The sequence below is a fragment of the Grammomys surdaster genome, unplaced genomic scaffold, assembly GCF_004785775.1.
Source record: "Grammomys surdaster isolate TR1022 unplaced genomic scaffold, NIH_TR_1.0 168, whole genome shotgun sequence".
Lineage (NCBI taxonomy): Eukaryota > Metazoa > Chordata > Mammalia > Rodentia > Muridae > Grammomys > Grammomys surdaster.
In genome coordinates, this window is record NW_021604616.1 from 1,296,313 (window position 1) to 1,311,747 (window position 15,435).

Consider the following 15,435-nt stretch of genomic DNA (forward strand, 5'->3'; position numbering starts at 1 on the left):
GTGTGTGTGTGTGTGTGTGTGTGTGTGTGTGTGTGTGTGTGTGTGTGGTTTGCCTTGCCTGTGGAAGTCTAGGTTTTCTTGTGGCTTAAGGTTTTAGAAACTTTGTTATTTCAGTGCTATTAAAGTACAGCTGCTGAAATATAGTTTATTTTATTCATTTAATGCCTACATCATTAACCTGGAAAAATAGTGAGTGATAAAATGATACAAGAAAGGATAAAAAGCTTAAGTTTAAAGCAGTTAGCCTGGAAATCATAATTCTCATTGAAGATTCCTCTTGGGGCGGAGGGTGTGGCAGGAGCACTTGTTGCTGTGTTCATAACTTGGAGAAGTTACCAGTCTTCATGGGAAAGGGGCTTTCATCAGTTTTTCTTGTTAATGTTGTCTTCTACAAGTTGGTTAACTTTAGCGTGGCCTTTTTGTTTTGGCAGCCTGCTGAAGAAGTGAGGAAGGACAAGGAGGAAGAAGTGATACAGGTCACACAGGAAGAGAAACTGGAAGGAGGTCCAGCCAAAAGAGAGACGAAGGAAGTACAGACAAGTGAGCTGAAGGCAGAGGTGGCCTCTCAGAAAGCTACCAAGAAGACCAAGACTGTTCTGGCCAAAGTCACCCTCCTAGATGGCACAGAATACAGCTGTGACCTTGAGGTGAGGCAGGGACGGAGCAGAGAATCCTCTTCATGGCAGAATAAAAGTATTCTGCACAATGAATCTGTGCCCCCTTTCGCCAAGTTCCTTTAGGCCAGGTTGTTGCTGTTGTACTTTTGAAACACTAACTGCCATGTAGAGAGAGCGCCATCATTTCCATGCCGGACAGCAGCACTTCCTAACTTTGGGCTAAGCAGGGGCGATGCTCTGCCATGGCCTTTCAGTCTTGTGTGGTTTGTGTCTGTTCTGAAAGATCAGCTTTGGCTACTACCTCCATAGGATTATTTTACATGAGAAATGGTAGTTTTAAATTGACTTTTAGAAAGAGATTTAAGCAGTTAAACTATTGAGAAAGAGAATGATGTTAACCTAGGCCATCAGTTTTGTATCATTTATAAAAAGATGCCTATGCATCTGTGTAAGAGGTGTAATTTCCTGCACTGAAGTCTAAAGACCAGTGTGATGCCTTAGAGCACCAGCTCAGGGCTCTCTGTCACCTCAGTTCTTCACAGTGACATTTTTTATATGACATGCACTAATAGCTAATGGCCACTGAACTGTGTTGACGTTCTCTGAATGGCTTCTCATGTTTCATGTAAGACTCCATTCTCAGTGCACAGTGGGAAGGTAAAGGCCTAAGCTGGTAACTGCCAGGTGGTGGCAGAGCCAGGCCTGCAGCTGTGGCAGCTGGGCACTAGAGCTTGTGAACATGTCCTCGGAATTACAGCTGTCCTGCCGATGACCTGCTAATAATTAGTCAGAGTCCTGGCATTCTGCTTCTTTTTTTGTTTTTTAGTTTTTTTTTTTTTTTTTTTTTGAGGCAGGGTTTCTTTGTGTGCAGCCCTGGCTGTCCTGGAACTTGCTCTGTAGATCAGCCTGGCCTTGAACCCACAGAGATCTGCCTGACTGTTTCCCAAGTGAGTGCTGGGATTAAAGGCATGTACCACCAGTGATACTCATACTATACTCCTTGCTAAAACATCTGTGGCTATCTAATTGAACAATGCTTTTGTTATATTTGACCATATTTTGTTGCCAGGCAAGGATACTCAGGGAGCACTTATTATTTTCTTATCTTTTTATAAACAGTCTAGACCATCTACTCATGCATATATAATAGCTCTGACATTTGAAGCATTTCAAAAATAGAGTAACAAAGAATTAAGAATCCTTATCATCTTGGTTCTTGGTGTTATAACAAAATACTTTAGAAGAGGTAAGTTTTAAAGAATAGAGTCCAACAATTTTCAGCCTGTGGGTGGAGACCCCTGTGGGTCTCATATCCTGCATATCAGATATTTGTATTACAATTCGCAACACTAGGAAAAGTAGGAATGAAAATAATGTTATGGGGTCACCACAACATGAAGGGCTTTCTTAAAAGGTCGCAGCATTAGGAAGGCTGAGAACCCCTGCAATATACTGAAAAAGTCATGATGATCGAGGTATCAGTGGATTGGCTTGTGAGATAGAACTGCCTTCTATTTCCAAGATGGCTCCTTTCTGCTGATCTGTCATGTGCTGTGAAGGAGTAAAACGGCTCCTTGTAGGGTTGGAGGAGGCTAGTGACTCTTTCAACATTTTGTCTGAGTGCACTAAGATCAGTCATGAAGATGGAACACTCAGGACTTGTTAGGAGGTTCCGACTCTTTGTACATGGGTAAGCCCATGATCAACAGACAAGACAAGGGTGTCCACTGTCTCCAGAACTATTCAGTATCATGATTGAAGTCTGGGCCGGAGCAGTGAGACAACTAAAAGATCAAGATACAAATAGGAAAGGAGGAAGTCAAAGCATCTTTAGTTTCGGATGCTGTGACTGTATCCATAAAGGACCCTAACAGTTACCAGGAAACTCTATAGCAGATAAGCACTGTCACCAAAGTATTAGGATACAGGTCAACACCACGGATACTCCTTTTCTTTTTTCTTATGTGTTTTTTTAAATTGCAAATCTGCTGTATTATTTTCCCCAAAAAACAACTCAAGTTTTGTTTACTGATTATTTCTTTTTTACTTTATAATATTTCCCCTTTGCTTACCCTGCACTCCCCAGCCCATTCCTGTGGTTTTCTGATTTTTTGAGTTTAATACTTAGAAATATGGTTTATCTGGCTCTTAATTTCACCTTCTAGTACTTTCCATAGCATTATAGTTTACTTTAACTTTGGAATTTTTATGAATATGATTTAGAAATTTCAGTGTGTGAGTATATACATGGGTGTGTTGTGGAGAATTTTCCTTTTTTCAGAATCTCAGTTTTTAGTTACATTGTGCTCAGAACATGGTCTAAAGTACAGATTTTGTTGTGTTTAAGACTCACTTAAGCCATGATATCTGGTTGGCATAGCTCTCTTAGAGTTTGGTAAGCGTGGCATTCTTTTCTTTATATAGAGTTTTGGATCTGTCTTTGATCCAGTTAATTTTGTCTGTTTCTTGTCTGTACTGTTTAACAGCATTGACCCTTGACTTCTAAGTGTGTTAAAATGGCAGTATTTATTTCATAATTTGCCTTAGTGTTCCTGTAAATTTTTATTTTCTAAATTCTTAGGCTAGAATATTAACTTCAGAATTATATATTGTTGGGAGTTTTCCTGATGGCTGTATTATACTTTAAATCTATTTTATTAGATATTAATATTACTGTAGTAGCATTGTTTTGGTTAGGAATTGCCTGCTTCACCTTCTGCCATTTTTTTAAAAATTGAAGTAACTTGTTTTAAAATTTATCTTTAACTAGTGACTTTACCGAGGTTTTCTCATAGCCCAGATGCCTGTGACTGTCTTCTAACTTCTGAGTTTGGGGTATCTTTTTGCTTACTTGCTCTCTACTTTTATTGTTCTTCTTTGGGAATTGTCTGTAGCTTATAGACATACTGATTTGAAGTTTGCTTCTACTGTGCTTGCATTAATGTGCGTTTTTAGATCTCTGATCTAACTTTGGAATACTACAAAGTAAAAGTGTAGTTAGTCTTCTACAATTGATTCTGTTGCTTGCAGAGAATCAGTTTGTTGTGTTTCCCAAAGCCCAGCTTAGATAGTAAGTACCCAAGACTAAAAGCTGCAACTTAGTCTTTTAATTCACCAAGAATTAAGCTTATTGGGGAAACATAAGAGTCTTGTAATTTATATTCTCCTTTTCTTTAATATGGGACTGTTTAACATGCTATTTTAAGAAACATTTGAAGACAATAGATCATAAATCAGCACTATAGCAGCTGTGTTCAGTGAATGTCTTATTCTTTTCAGGTACAAAGCAAAACAGAATCGGGTAGCCACTCGTGAGGCTATCCTGCAGCAGATGTTATGTATGCACCAGCAGCCCAAGATGAGCTGTTGAACAGGACTTGGGTCTGACGTAATTCACCTCCTTTTAGTAGATGTTAGAGTAGTGTAGAAGTCATGTGCTGTGTCTCCTGTTGTAATTAAGGTTTCTTCATCTAAATTTTCCTTGAACTGTGGTTGCTTGGTAACATTAATTTGGATCTATGTCTCCTCAGACCTGCTATGTTTGCTCTTCAGGAGTGGAGTGTGGAGGTTGGTGAGCTGTGGTTGGGTGCTCTCATGCTTCCTGTCTAGTGCTGGACTAGACTCATGGGTGATGTGCTTGATGCTGCCCATCTGTGCTTCCGTAGCTCTACACCGGAAGTTAGTGTCTGGGTACTGTTTGAGGAAGTATGTGTGGGAAGCTAGCTGTTAATGAATTTTTGAGCAGTTGAGAAAGGCACACATAGTGTAAGGCACATAGGGTTTTTCTGTGGCTTGGAAGAGCTGTCAGTAAGTGTTGTATCTCTCATTGGTTTCCATTTCTGTGTGTGCTGTGTCTCATTTTCAGTTGTTCCTAGGTTATATGACATGTCAGTAAGGAGGACCTAACCATTTCTCACTCACAGTGGTAGAGGGAGCCGTTAGATAAGTGACAGCAGCCAGGGGAGGTGGTGCATCCCTTTAATCCTGGCACTCTGGGAGGCAGAGGCAGGCAGAGTGTTTCAGGGCTATACAGAGAAACTCTTGTCTTGAAAACCAAAAACAAATAAAAGAAAATCCGACCCTGTTGGAAGTCTGTGTAAAGTGTCTAGATTTTCTTTCTAGAGTAGAGAGGATTTAGAAGACCTCAAATACCAGTATAAGATTAAAACTGATCTGTAGAGCAAAGGGGCCAAGAATGGTGGGTCTGAAAAGGCCAAGATGCCAGTTATGATTTGGAAAGTGTTAGCTGTGTTGTTGGAGTAGCTAAGGGGTAGGGTGCTAAAAAGTCACTGCACTGGTTAGTATACGCACCGATGGTCCACATAGGTGACAGTTTTATGTGATCTCTTTGAAACACTGGGTCAGTTTGGCAAGTTGCTATTTGCATTACCTATCAGTGTTTTTGTCAGTGAAGGGTCCATCTTTGACTATGTGATATAAGTGATGTTATATAATACTGAATGTCTTTAATGTTAGGAAATATAATTCTGTAGGATTGTTTTGTCCTATCTAATTGTCATCTCTGCTACTTAGATTATTCGACATAGAATTAACATTCAGGATATGTGCAGTGCACTCATATACATATTATATATTATTTTTACTGCTTCGTAAATGTATGTAATATGTTCATTTTTATAGACCCATCAATACCCATTCTTGCCCTATGTGTGTAGGAGAAGAATGAATATTGAAAAGAACACACACACTTTTTTTTTTTTTTTTTTTTTTTGACATGGGCTTGTTAACTAAGTTACCAAGGATGGCCTTAAACTCCTGAGGTGAAGATGTTCCCTCCCTCAGCCTCCCCCAGTATTTGGGACAGTAGAATACATGTGACTTCCCTTACTGTTTTGTTTTGGATTTGTTTTTTTTCTTTTTGGGGGAAGCATTTCCTTTTTCAAAGTTCTTTTTCTCTCAGGAACTCCCTGAACCTCTTCCTTCTGCTCCTGAGCCCCAGGATAAAGACAGCTGCTAAATAAATTGGTTTCAAACACTTTTGTCACCTTTGAGGTTGGTGTTCTTTTGAGAAAGGAGAGGCAGGTTAAGAATGTCACACACATTTGCCAGACTCCCAGAAGGTGGAAATGACAAACAGAGGTTGAATGCAGTTCATTAGACACTGATTGTTTAAAGGACCCCGTAGAAATGGCTTGACAGTGTGTACTCAGTTGTGTGCTCTCTGGCTTAGGAAGTGATAGTTCATTGCGATGTCACACTTTTCTTTTTATCCAAAGCCTATGCATTTGTTTCAGAATGTTAAATACCTTTTCATTATTGTCCATGAAAATTACTATTTATATTTTATTCTAAATTATCATTTGATAAATTGAATTATACACATGCATTTGAAATCTTACTTTGAGGATCGTTATTTTTACTATTATTTTCAAGAAAGAATTTCAAAATATATCTATCCCTGATTGGCCTAGAACTCTCCATATAATCCAGTTTACGGAGATCTGCCTGCCTTTGCCTCCTGAGTGCTGAGATTAAAGGTGTGTACCACAGTAGCCAATGAGGATTATTATATTTTTAAATGAAGGTCATATCAACTTTTATCTCATTCCATTATTTAAGTGGTATATGACAACCTAATTTGGTACCAGAGCTTAAGTTGTACAGAATTTTAGGGTCTTCTGGATTTTGCATGCTGGCTCCAGACACTTGGTTGTACAAGTCTTTATGATGCCGCTGCAGAAGTCATTTACATAGTTGGTGTGCTAAAACAGCAGGGCTCTTTCCTGTAAGGAACAATACAGTAAGGTTTATTTGAAGCCTTGGGGATAGCAGGAGGTTTATGTTTACTTTTCTATTGACTCTTTGTATGTCTTGGGCTAGTGACTTCCTGCCTTTTCTTCTATTCTCAGATTCAGTAAGAATGAAAATATTTGCTTCCTGTATTTCTAGGATTGAGCTGGATTTTCAAGAGCTTGTAAATCTGTGTGTAGTTTTGAAAGTTGAAGTAAGTGTGGAAGTGGGGAGACTTGAGAAGTGTGAGCACCAGTGCATCCTGAGTAAAAGCTCACATTTCCTCTGGCATGTGCGAGTTTTTCCATGTGTTGATTTTGTCTGAGAATTGAATGCACCATTTTAGCCCACACAGGAGTGTCCCAGCCATTCCTGCTGATTAATGGTGAATATGGCAGTTAGGGAGCAGGCTGTCAACAGAGAATAGAGTGCGGCCAGGTCTGCAGGGCTTTTATGGACTCATTCTGATGTCCAGAAATCCAGTTTGCTATCCTTGCCTTTGGCTGTGGTATGTCTGTGCCCCAGGCTTGTTTTCAAACTGCAGTTGTGACCCTTAAGTTATCTACATACTTTTAGTGGACTAGAAGTTGACTAGTATTTTTATAGTACTCTATAAAAATTCCACATAGATGGATGTACATGCACGTGTGCATGTATTTGGAACTGGGGGTAATTTATGTGCAAATTTAAAATTCCAGTGATTAGATCCAAGTATAGTGTCTCTGATCAGCTCTCCATTTATTCCTTAGGATATGAAAAAGGTTTAAGGTGGTAATTGTGTCGATGGACTTGATTTTTTAAAAAAGTGGCAAAGGGTGCCATGCCATGGAAGTGGTAGAAGCTTTTGGTTTCACTTGAAGAATTCAAAGAACCTACAGTTGTGGCAGCTGGTAGTTAATCCACAAAGAGCTGGTCACTTGGGGCTGTTAGGTGTGACGTCAGGCTGTCTTCCCTCCCCTGTCCGTACAGAATGAGCTCATCCTTCACACCCTGAGTTGTCTGCTCTCCTGTAGAGTCTCTGGTCATATAATCTCTGTGTCGCTCAGCTGCATGCATCTTCTCTGGTCTGTAGTGTCCGATTCCTATCCAGCTCACATGCTGTTAGTGTGATCAGCTATCAGCACTGTCAGGTGAAGGAGTCTTTGTTGTTGGACAGCTGCTAAGTTCTTGTTGGATTTTCTTTAATACTTTTATTGCTTCTTTACCAGAAACTTTACTTTCTCCCTACAGAGCATCTTTGCTTACGCCAGTTCTCCTAAAAAATAGTTATTTCCATTTACTTTCTTGTACAGAAACAAGGCTTTTCTGTTTAGCTCTGGCTGTCTTAGAACTTGTTCTGGCTCTGTGGGCTAGGCTAGTCTTGACTGCAAGAGGTCCTACTTCTTTTGCCTCTAGAGTGATGGGATTAAAGATGTGCACCACCGTGCCCGACTACTTTATACACTTCTTATCCTTCTTTCCTAAAATATCTTGATAGCATCTGTGTTTCTAATTTCATTTTTCTTCTGACCCTCACTGCATTGCTTTTAAATACTTAGGAACAGTTGGCTGACTTCTAGAAATCCTTCCAGGCCTTAGTGAGTGAAAACAGTTCATTATATTTCTGCAAAAGGTTGTCCAGGCAGAGTTGGCAGCCCGCAGGGAACTGTGAGAGTCCATTGCTTTTCTTGAAGTAGTATATCTCTGACTGGGTTGGGCTTGAAAAGGTGAATCAGTAATGCCGTAATCAGTAATTGCAACGTCTTTTCTTTAATAATGTCTCCTTGAAAAGATGGTTTTGAATTTTGAGTAGTCGTGCAAGTCTCTAATATTCTTCTCACTTTTGGTTTTGAGATACCAGGATTGTTTTTCTGACAAATCATGGCATTTTGAAAGCAATGAACTTGCCATTTATCATGGCTACCAATTAGGTCTCAGCCTAGAACAAATGGCTGAGCTGCCAGTTTCTCCCAGAATCCCTCAGTCCCATCAGTTAGTTACAAGGTAGGGCTGGCAACCCCCAAATCTACCCTGAACTTGAGTACCACTTGAGTGACCACCTTTGACCCTTCCTCCCAGAGATCCTTTCTCCTGGGCGCTGTGTTAAGTGGTAGTTACCATTTGGTAGCTTTGCCTGTGCACCTGTTGGTAGTGAATGACCAGATGAAATATAAGAGGACAGGACTGTTCTAGATATGGAGGAGGAGGTTTATTGTAGATATGAAGGAGAGCTTAGCCAGAGGCAGAGACATCTGGGACAGTACAGAGTGAGCCTGACTCCGAACCTGGCCGTGATAGGAGACTGGAGAGGGGAGAGCCAGGGGTCAGGACAGTAAGGACAGACAGAAGGACTGAGTTACCAAAGCAGCTGGATTTTATAGAGAGGGAGCCCAGCCTCTGGGCTGGAGAGTTCAGGGTAGATTTGGGGGTTGCCAGCCCTACCTTGTAACTAACTGATGGGACTGAGGGATTCTGGGAGAAACTGGCAGCTCAGCCATTTGTTCTAGGCTGAGACCTAATTGGTAGCCATTTCTTTGGGCTATTTTTCTCTTTAGAAAATGAAGAGATATTTAAGTTATAGTGGGAAAGTTCAGAATAAAATTGGTAAAAGTCTACATAGGCGCTTTCTTTTCATTTCTAAATATGGAGGGATTAAAAAGCTTCAAATTCTTGAACAGAGACTATCAAACACCAACAAAAGTTGCCAGCTTTTTGTCAGGATTCATCAGGTGAAGTGGTGTGGTACCGTCTTTCGTGAACAACAGAATGCTTTAGGAAGATGTGCTTTCTTCTCATTTATTTAGCAGGAAAGACAGCTTAGTACATAAGACTACTTACTGACACAGACACCGAACGCCAGCCTCAGCTCTTGTGCGCTGCCTTTGCTGGGCCAGGGTTGCCATTTTTGAGCTAAGCATGCTTCTATGGGTGGCTTTAATTAGGACTAGTCCCATTGTTCAAAGTGACTGAATATATTACTACTAAGTAAGTATATCATCAATAACTTGAGTTCTTCACTGTGTGGGAGAGGCTGCAAAGAAGGAAATGTACACCCCACCTCCTGCCCTTCGAGGCTGCTTTCTGCAGTTTGGTTGGTGTGAATTTCCTTGTCTCCTGGTGGCTGTGCACAGGGCAGTGGTGCTGTGGATGGATGCTGCTGGCAGCGGCTGGGTGAGAGAGACACTGCGTTCCTTCCACTAAACTAGATACAATAGCTTGTCTAGAGATCAGAGCTAGTGTGTGTTTTCAGTTCTAAATCTTAGTTTATGTAACAAATTTTCTATAGTTTGTTTTATCATAGGATTAAAATAAATTTGTGAATCCTTACCTTAAATGTAACACATATTAAAGTTAGGTTTTGTAAAAAAATTTTAAGACGTTTAATTAGTTCTGTCAATCTTACAACTTCTATTTTGACACTGTTGATAGTTTTCTTAAAGATGATTTTATAGTTGATGTTCTTTCATTATTTTTCTTACATGTTTCTAGATAATTACATTATTTTGCATGCTTACTTAAATTGGCTAGAATGGAAGTTTTTTTGTCTTAGGAGATGAAAGGGTAGAAATGCTACTCTGGGTAAAATAATATTTTTTTGTTTATTTTTTTTCTTGCAAATCTGGTTGTTTCTGGATATCTAAAGGGGGTTGGTTCCCAGAACCTTCACAAATACCCAGAGCCACACGACATAAATTTCTTTCTGTAAAATAGCCTAGTAGTTTTTTGTATGTATATCCTCCTGTATACTTGAACTTCCTGCTAGATCACTTAGAGTTTATAACAGTGTTGATTCAATGTAAGTAGATATTACATTGTATAGCTTTGAGTCTGAGGACAAAGGAAAATGTCTGTATGTGTTCAGTCAGATGTAAGTTTTTTTTCCAAATAGGACATTTCTGTAGGTGTCTTCAATTGGGAGGAATTTTTTGAGTTCTTGAAATAACCTTTTCAATTTTTTAATTTTTTGTCAATGATCAGGGAAACATAAGTGACTTATTTACTTGTAGAATTCTGGTTTGAGCATACTTTTAAAAAGGTCATTGCCTCTGGTTTCCGTTTGCTAGAAGTTGAATGAACTTTAGAAATAGATATGGGGACAGGTGACTCACTGGCAGGAAAAGAATTCTGATAACCATGCCCTCAGGCTGAGGCTCTGTCCACTTTGTGCAGCTTTAGTTGACTTCCTCTGCCTGACAATAAAGGAGCTTTGTTGGCTCTGTGCATACCTTTGTTCTTGGCCTTTTATATTTGTACAGTGTAGTTTTGAGCAAGTGTAGAATGCATAGCTCTGGGGAGTAATGTATGGATTGCATTGTGTGCTTCCCATCCCTGGCTTCTTGGCACACAATAAGGGCACTGTGGAGGGGCCTACACAGAGACAGCGATGGTGTTTTATAAATTGCCCTGGTGTGGGGCATCCTCTGCAATATGCTGGGGAAGCAGTTGCCCAAATTCCTCTAAGTTGAGGGGCCTCCAGAAATGTCCTATTTTGGCTTTAGTTATGAATGCCACAAATAACAGCGCAGACCCAGAGCCTGAGCTCAGGCTCACATTTCAGTCTGCCTTCCTTTAGCTGGGGGCTGCTGTTTTTTTGTTTTGTTTTGTTTTTTGTTTTTTTTTTTAGAGAAATTTCTCATAAACTAGTTTGCTAGTTCTTGAGTAAAATATTTTTGAAAACACATCTAAATCACCTTACTTTCTCTGTCTCCTTTGCATGTCACTAATATTATATTATACAGCTTTTACCAAGACAAACAAACAAACAAACAAACCCAAAAAAGATTGGGCTTGCGAGATGTCTCAGTCCTTACAGTGCAAGCACGAAGACTGGAGTGAATCCCTAGCATCCACTCAGAAAGCCCTGGGAGGCAGGCAGCAGACCTGTTCCAGCTGGGCACACAGGCAGAGGATGGGGCCCTTGGACTTGCTGGTCAGAAGTTTAGCTGAACACAGTGAGCTTTGGATTCAGTCAGAGACCTCATCTCCAGAAACGAGGAGGATGAGGAAGGTCTGACACACACGAATGTGTGTGTCCCTTGCCTGGAGAGTTAGAGCAGTCTCCCCCACTGCACCCTCCTCTTCCCTGGCCCTGCAAACTGAGATATAAGTTGGGTTAGCAAGAGGCACATGGGGAATGTAAACTGTCAAGCTTGTTGTAATTTGATATAAAAACAAAAATTCTTTTTTTTTTTTTTAAATGTACTTGGTAAGTTTTATGAGCTCTTTTGTGACAGTACTCAGGATTGAACCTAGGGCCTCATGGATGCTCTACAAGATTCTACCACTGAGGTAGTGCCCCATTCTTGATTATGGGGTTTTATTGACAGATGGCCTAACATGGCACATCATCAGAACAGAGATGGACAGTTTACCTATGTTACAACATTATCAAGTCCAGCTGTAGCATGAAGTACAACATTGGCTATCTCTGGAGCACAGCTTCCTAGTGCTCTCAGAAAACACTTCCCAGAAGATTTCCCCACAGTGATGCTGATCTCGTTTTAATCACCACTAATTTCTCAGCTCTAGCTAACCAGCATCAATAGTCCCCATAATCCCTTCTATTCTGGACTCTATAGCCAGAGACACATGGCTGAAGTTGCTGAGTTCTCCTGCTTGCTGGGGCTGGAACATGCCCCCCCTTGTTCTACTACATTATCACCCCAGCTTTCTGTTTTCTAACTCCTTCACTTGGCTGTCCTGGAACTTGCTCTGTGGACTGACTTTGAACTCAGAGATATGCATGACTGTCTCCTAAACACTGGGACCAAGCCTGGATTTAAGTTTTTCTTCGTCTAGAATTTGCTCTGTTCTAGGCTGGCCTTGAACTTGAAGATCTGTTGGTCTTTGTCTCCTGGGATTAAAGGTGTGTACCACCATGCCTGGATTTAAACAGCTGGGTATGATCTTGCCCCAAAGTTCCATTCCCTTAATCTGCTATTTCCTAGAGTATGGGATTCAGCTGGATTTCACTTCCTGGTGCTCCTTTAATACTCGAGCCACATGTGCTTGCTACACTTGTTCAAAATGCTCTTCATGAGACTTAAGCAAAGAATAAAGTCTATGATGGGTGTTTTTGAGACTTCCTTTGTCAATGCAATTAATCTGAGTCTCTTCACCTTAGCCTCAGACAAGGGCAAAAGCAGCCATGTTCTTCACCAAAATACCACAAAAACAGTCTCTAGACCACATATTGAAATTCTTTACTGAAACCTCTTGGGCTAGGTCCACACAATTCAAGTCATTCTCAGCAACAAAGTCATTCATATTCCTATTAGAATAGCCCACTAAGCCCCAGTTAAAGCATTCCACTGCTTTCCAAATCCAAAGTCCCAAAATCCACATTCTTCCAAACAAAAGCATGGTCAGGCCTATCACAGCAATACACCACTCTTGGTGCCAACTTTTGTCTTAGGATTTTCATTGCTGTGCACAGACACTATAACCAAGATCTCTTCTTATAAAGACAATATTTAATTGGGACTGGCTTATAGGTTCAGAGGTTCATGCCATTATCAAGGTGGGAACATGGCAATATCCAGGCAGGCATGGTGCAGGAAGAGCTGAGAGTTCTACATCTTCATCTGAGGGCTGCTAGCAGAATACTGACTTCTAGACAGCTAGGATGAGGGTCTTATAGCCCACACCCACAGTGACATCCCTCTTCCAACAAGGCCACACCTACTCTAACAGGGCCATACCTTCTAATAGTGCCACTCCCTGGGCCAAGCATCACACACAACACAGAACTGTAGTTGTTTTTAAGAAAAAGCTTATGGCTGGGCATAGTTTTGCATGTCTATAATCTAGCACTCAGGAAACTGAGGCAAGAGGATTTCAAATTTGAGGCCAGCCTGAACTAGCTCAAACACAGAGAAAACCTGCCTCCCTACACAGAAGTGTAAGTTAAACTTACAGATAGCTGTCATTAATTCTACAAAAGAAATTCAGAAAAGCAGATGGGAAAACGATCATTTCAACTCCTTGTGATTTCAAAGGAGGTTGAATTAAATAATGGAAACTTTGAATTATATTTAACACCAGTTTATTTTTTAGAACAGCTCACGTCTTATACAGGCCTTTTGTGAATTAATGAAATAGCTCATATATTTTATTAAACATGTTACACACTTAACTTAATTCTCTCAGCTCAGTAGGCAGCATTTTGCTGTCTATTGAGTTCATTGTCTGTCCTTCCCAGTTGAATAAACATTTCTTGAGACCATTTATGCTTTATTCATCATTGTTTCTCCACTGGCTAATATGGGAGCTGACATCTATTACTGGGTCACTGTATTCCGCCTTCTAGCCTGGCAAACACTGCAGCCAGTGTGGATGGGGCAGGACCACCATAGTGACTGCCTATTTAGTGTACGGTGGCTTCCTGTTTCATCTTACAGATCCTGCAGTGTCTCTGAGGAGAAATTAATTCTGCCAAGCTTAATGAGCACCAAAAGTGAGAAGACCTCTTAGATACCTGTGTTCTTCACTCCCAGAATCACTTCCTTCTCTGAGATTTCACATGCAATGTCATGTTCTTGGTTTCTTGTTTTCTTCTTAGATACAGTTGCTGGTCCTTGGCATTTCCATAGCACTGGAGAGTGGAGATTGTGAGTGGAAGTTTAGGGACCAGCTGTGCATAGTCAGCTTCTCATTGGCTATCAAAAATATCCATGTCTTAGAGAGGGATGGAACCCTAATAGGAGGAGTAACCTGAGCATCGAGACAGTATTTTGGTAATTGTGAGATATGGGCCCAGTCAAAGAGCAACTAGGAGTAGAAACCCAGCTGTGGTTGATCCAGGTGCTTTGGCATATCCTGTTCATTAACTTGATTTTTTCAGAGAGCTGTGATGTGTTTCTTGCATTTGGGATACAAGTAGGAGGCTAAGTGGTTTCCCATTGCCATGCTGTTTAGTAACAGAAAAGTTCCTGACATTCTGAGTGATGTTGAACGACAGGGTCTGACTGCTGTCCCGGTGCTAGGGCTTGCTGTATTATTGCTCTGCGTAGGAACGCCAGACTGTGGGTGGTTCTGTGGATTTGTTCCTCCTAGTCTTTTAGGATAAAATACTCAGCAGAGCTTGTATCCGACACGAAAACTATTGAAAACACACGACTTTACAGAAAGTGACTTTAAGCTGGAATATATTTTCTCTATGATGTGTATTTATAGACATTATCTTAGATATCTCTTTTAATGTTTCTAATTTCAAGAACTATAGCCAGTAGTTTTTAATGTGTTTCATGCTAGACATATACCTTGTGTTATATTCTGCTAGTCTCAACTGTGGAAACTGTTGGTGGGGTAAGGTGAATGTCTTGCCTTCAGTCACATATCTTAAGAGGTAGTGATGTATTTAGCTTCTATATACTTCTATATACTGTAAATATGTAAATAATAGAAACACATGTCTACCTTAATAACTGTCAACTACTGACTGTTAATCCACAATGCTGGACTTAGCACACTGCTTATGGTAATATAACTTGTGTGAACTTCTTTCATTTACTACTGAAATAATAATCATATTTTTGAAAATGTTATGAAACATTTAGTAGAAGTACCAGATTCTGCTCTCCAAGATGTCTGTCTGTCTGTCTGTCTCTTCATTTCTTTCTGCGTGTGTATGTGTAATTTCTATGACCTGATGAACAAATAGGTGCATTCCGCCGAGCCCTCTTTGTATTGGTCCTGCTCTGGTTTCACTGGCTAACCAGTTGTGCTGTTTGTAAGTCTGTGGGGAGGAGATGCCTGTCTGACTGAGCTCACAGTTAGGACATTCCAGGATTGTGTATCTTAACTGGAAATGAGTATGTTTTGTCACTAGTTAAATGGCAACTACTTTTTCTATGTTTTCTTGGGGCTTTTAAATCTCTGTTAAGTTTCTTAAAAAATGAATATTCTCCAGAAAATTAGAAATAAAAGTGTAATTTAAATGGAAAAAGCTGGTGTTATATAAATATCTTGGAATAGGAGCAACAAGGAAATGAAGTGAGGTCACATGAGTCAGGGTCACAGGTCAGAGTTCATATGACTTGTGTGAGGTCACATGAGTCAGGGTCACAGGACAGAGTTCATATGACTT

At 40.3% G+C, this 15,435-nt stretch overlaps 1 protein-coding gene across 8 annotated transcripts in view; it reads left to right on the forward strand.

The window, feature by feature from the left end:
* Epb41l2 (erythrocyte membrane protein band 4.1 like 2) overlaps positions 1–15,435 on the forward strand; it is a 167,582-nt gene that overhangs the window by 82,523 nt on the left and 69,624 nt on the right. For all 8 annotated transcript variants that reach the window (XM_028766450.1, XM_028766451.1, XM_028766453.1 and 5 more), the window contains exon 3: positions 432–647. In XM_028766450.1, coding sequence (XP_028622283.1) covers positions 432–647 — 216 coding nt within the window. The remainder of the gene's footprint in view (positions 1–431; positions 648–15,435) is intronic.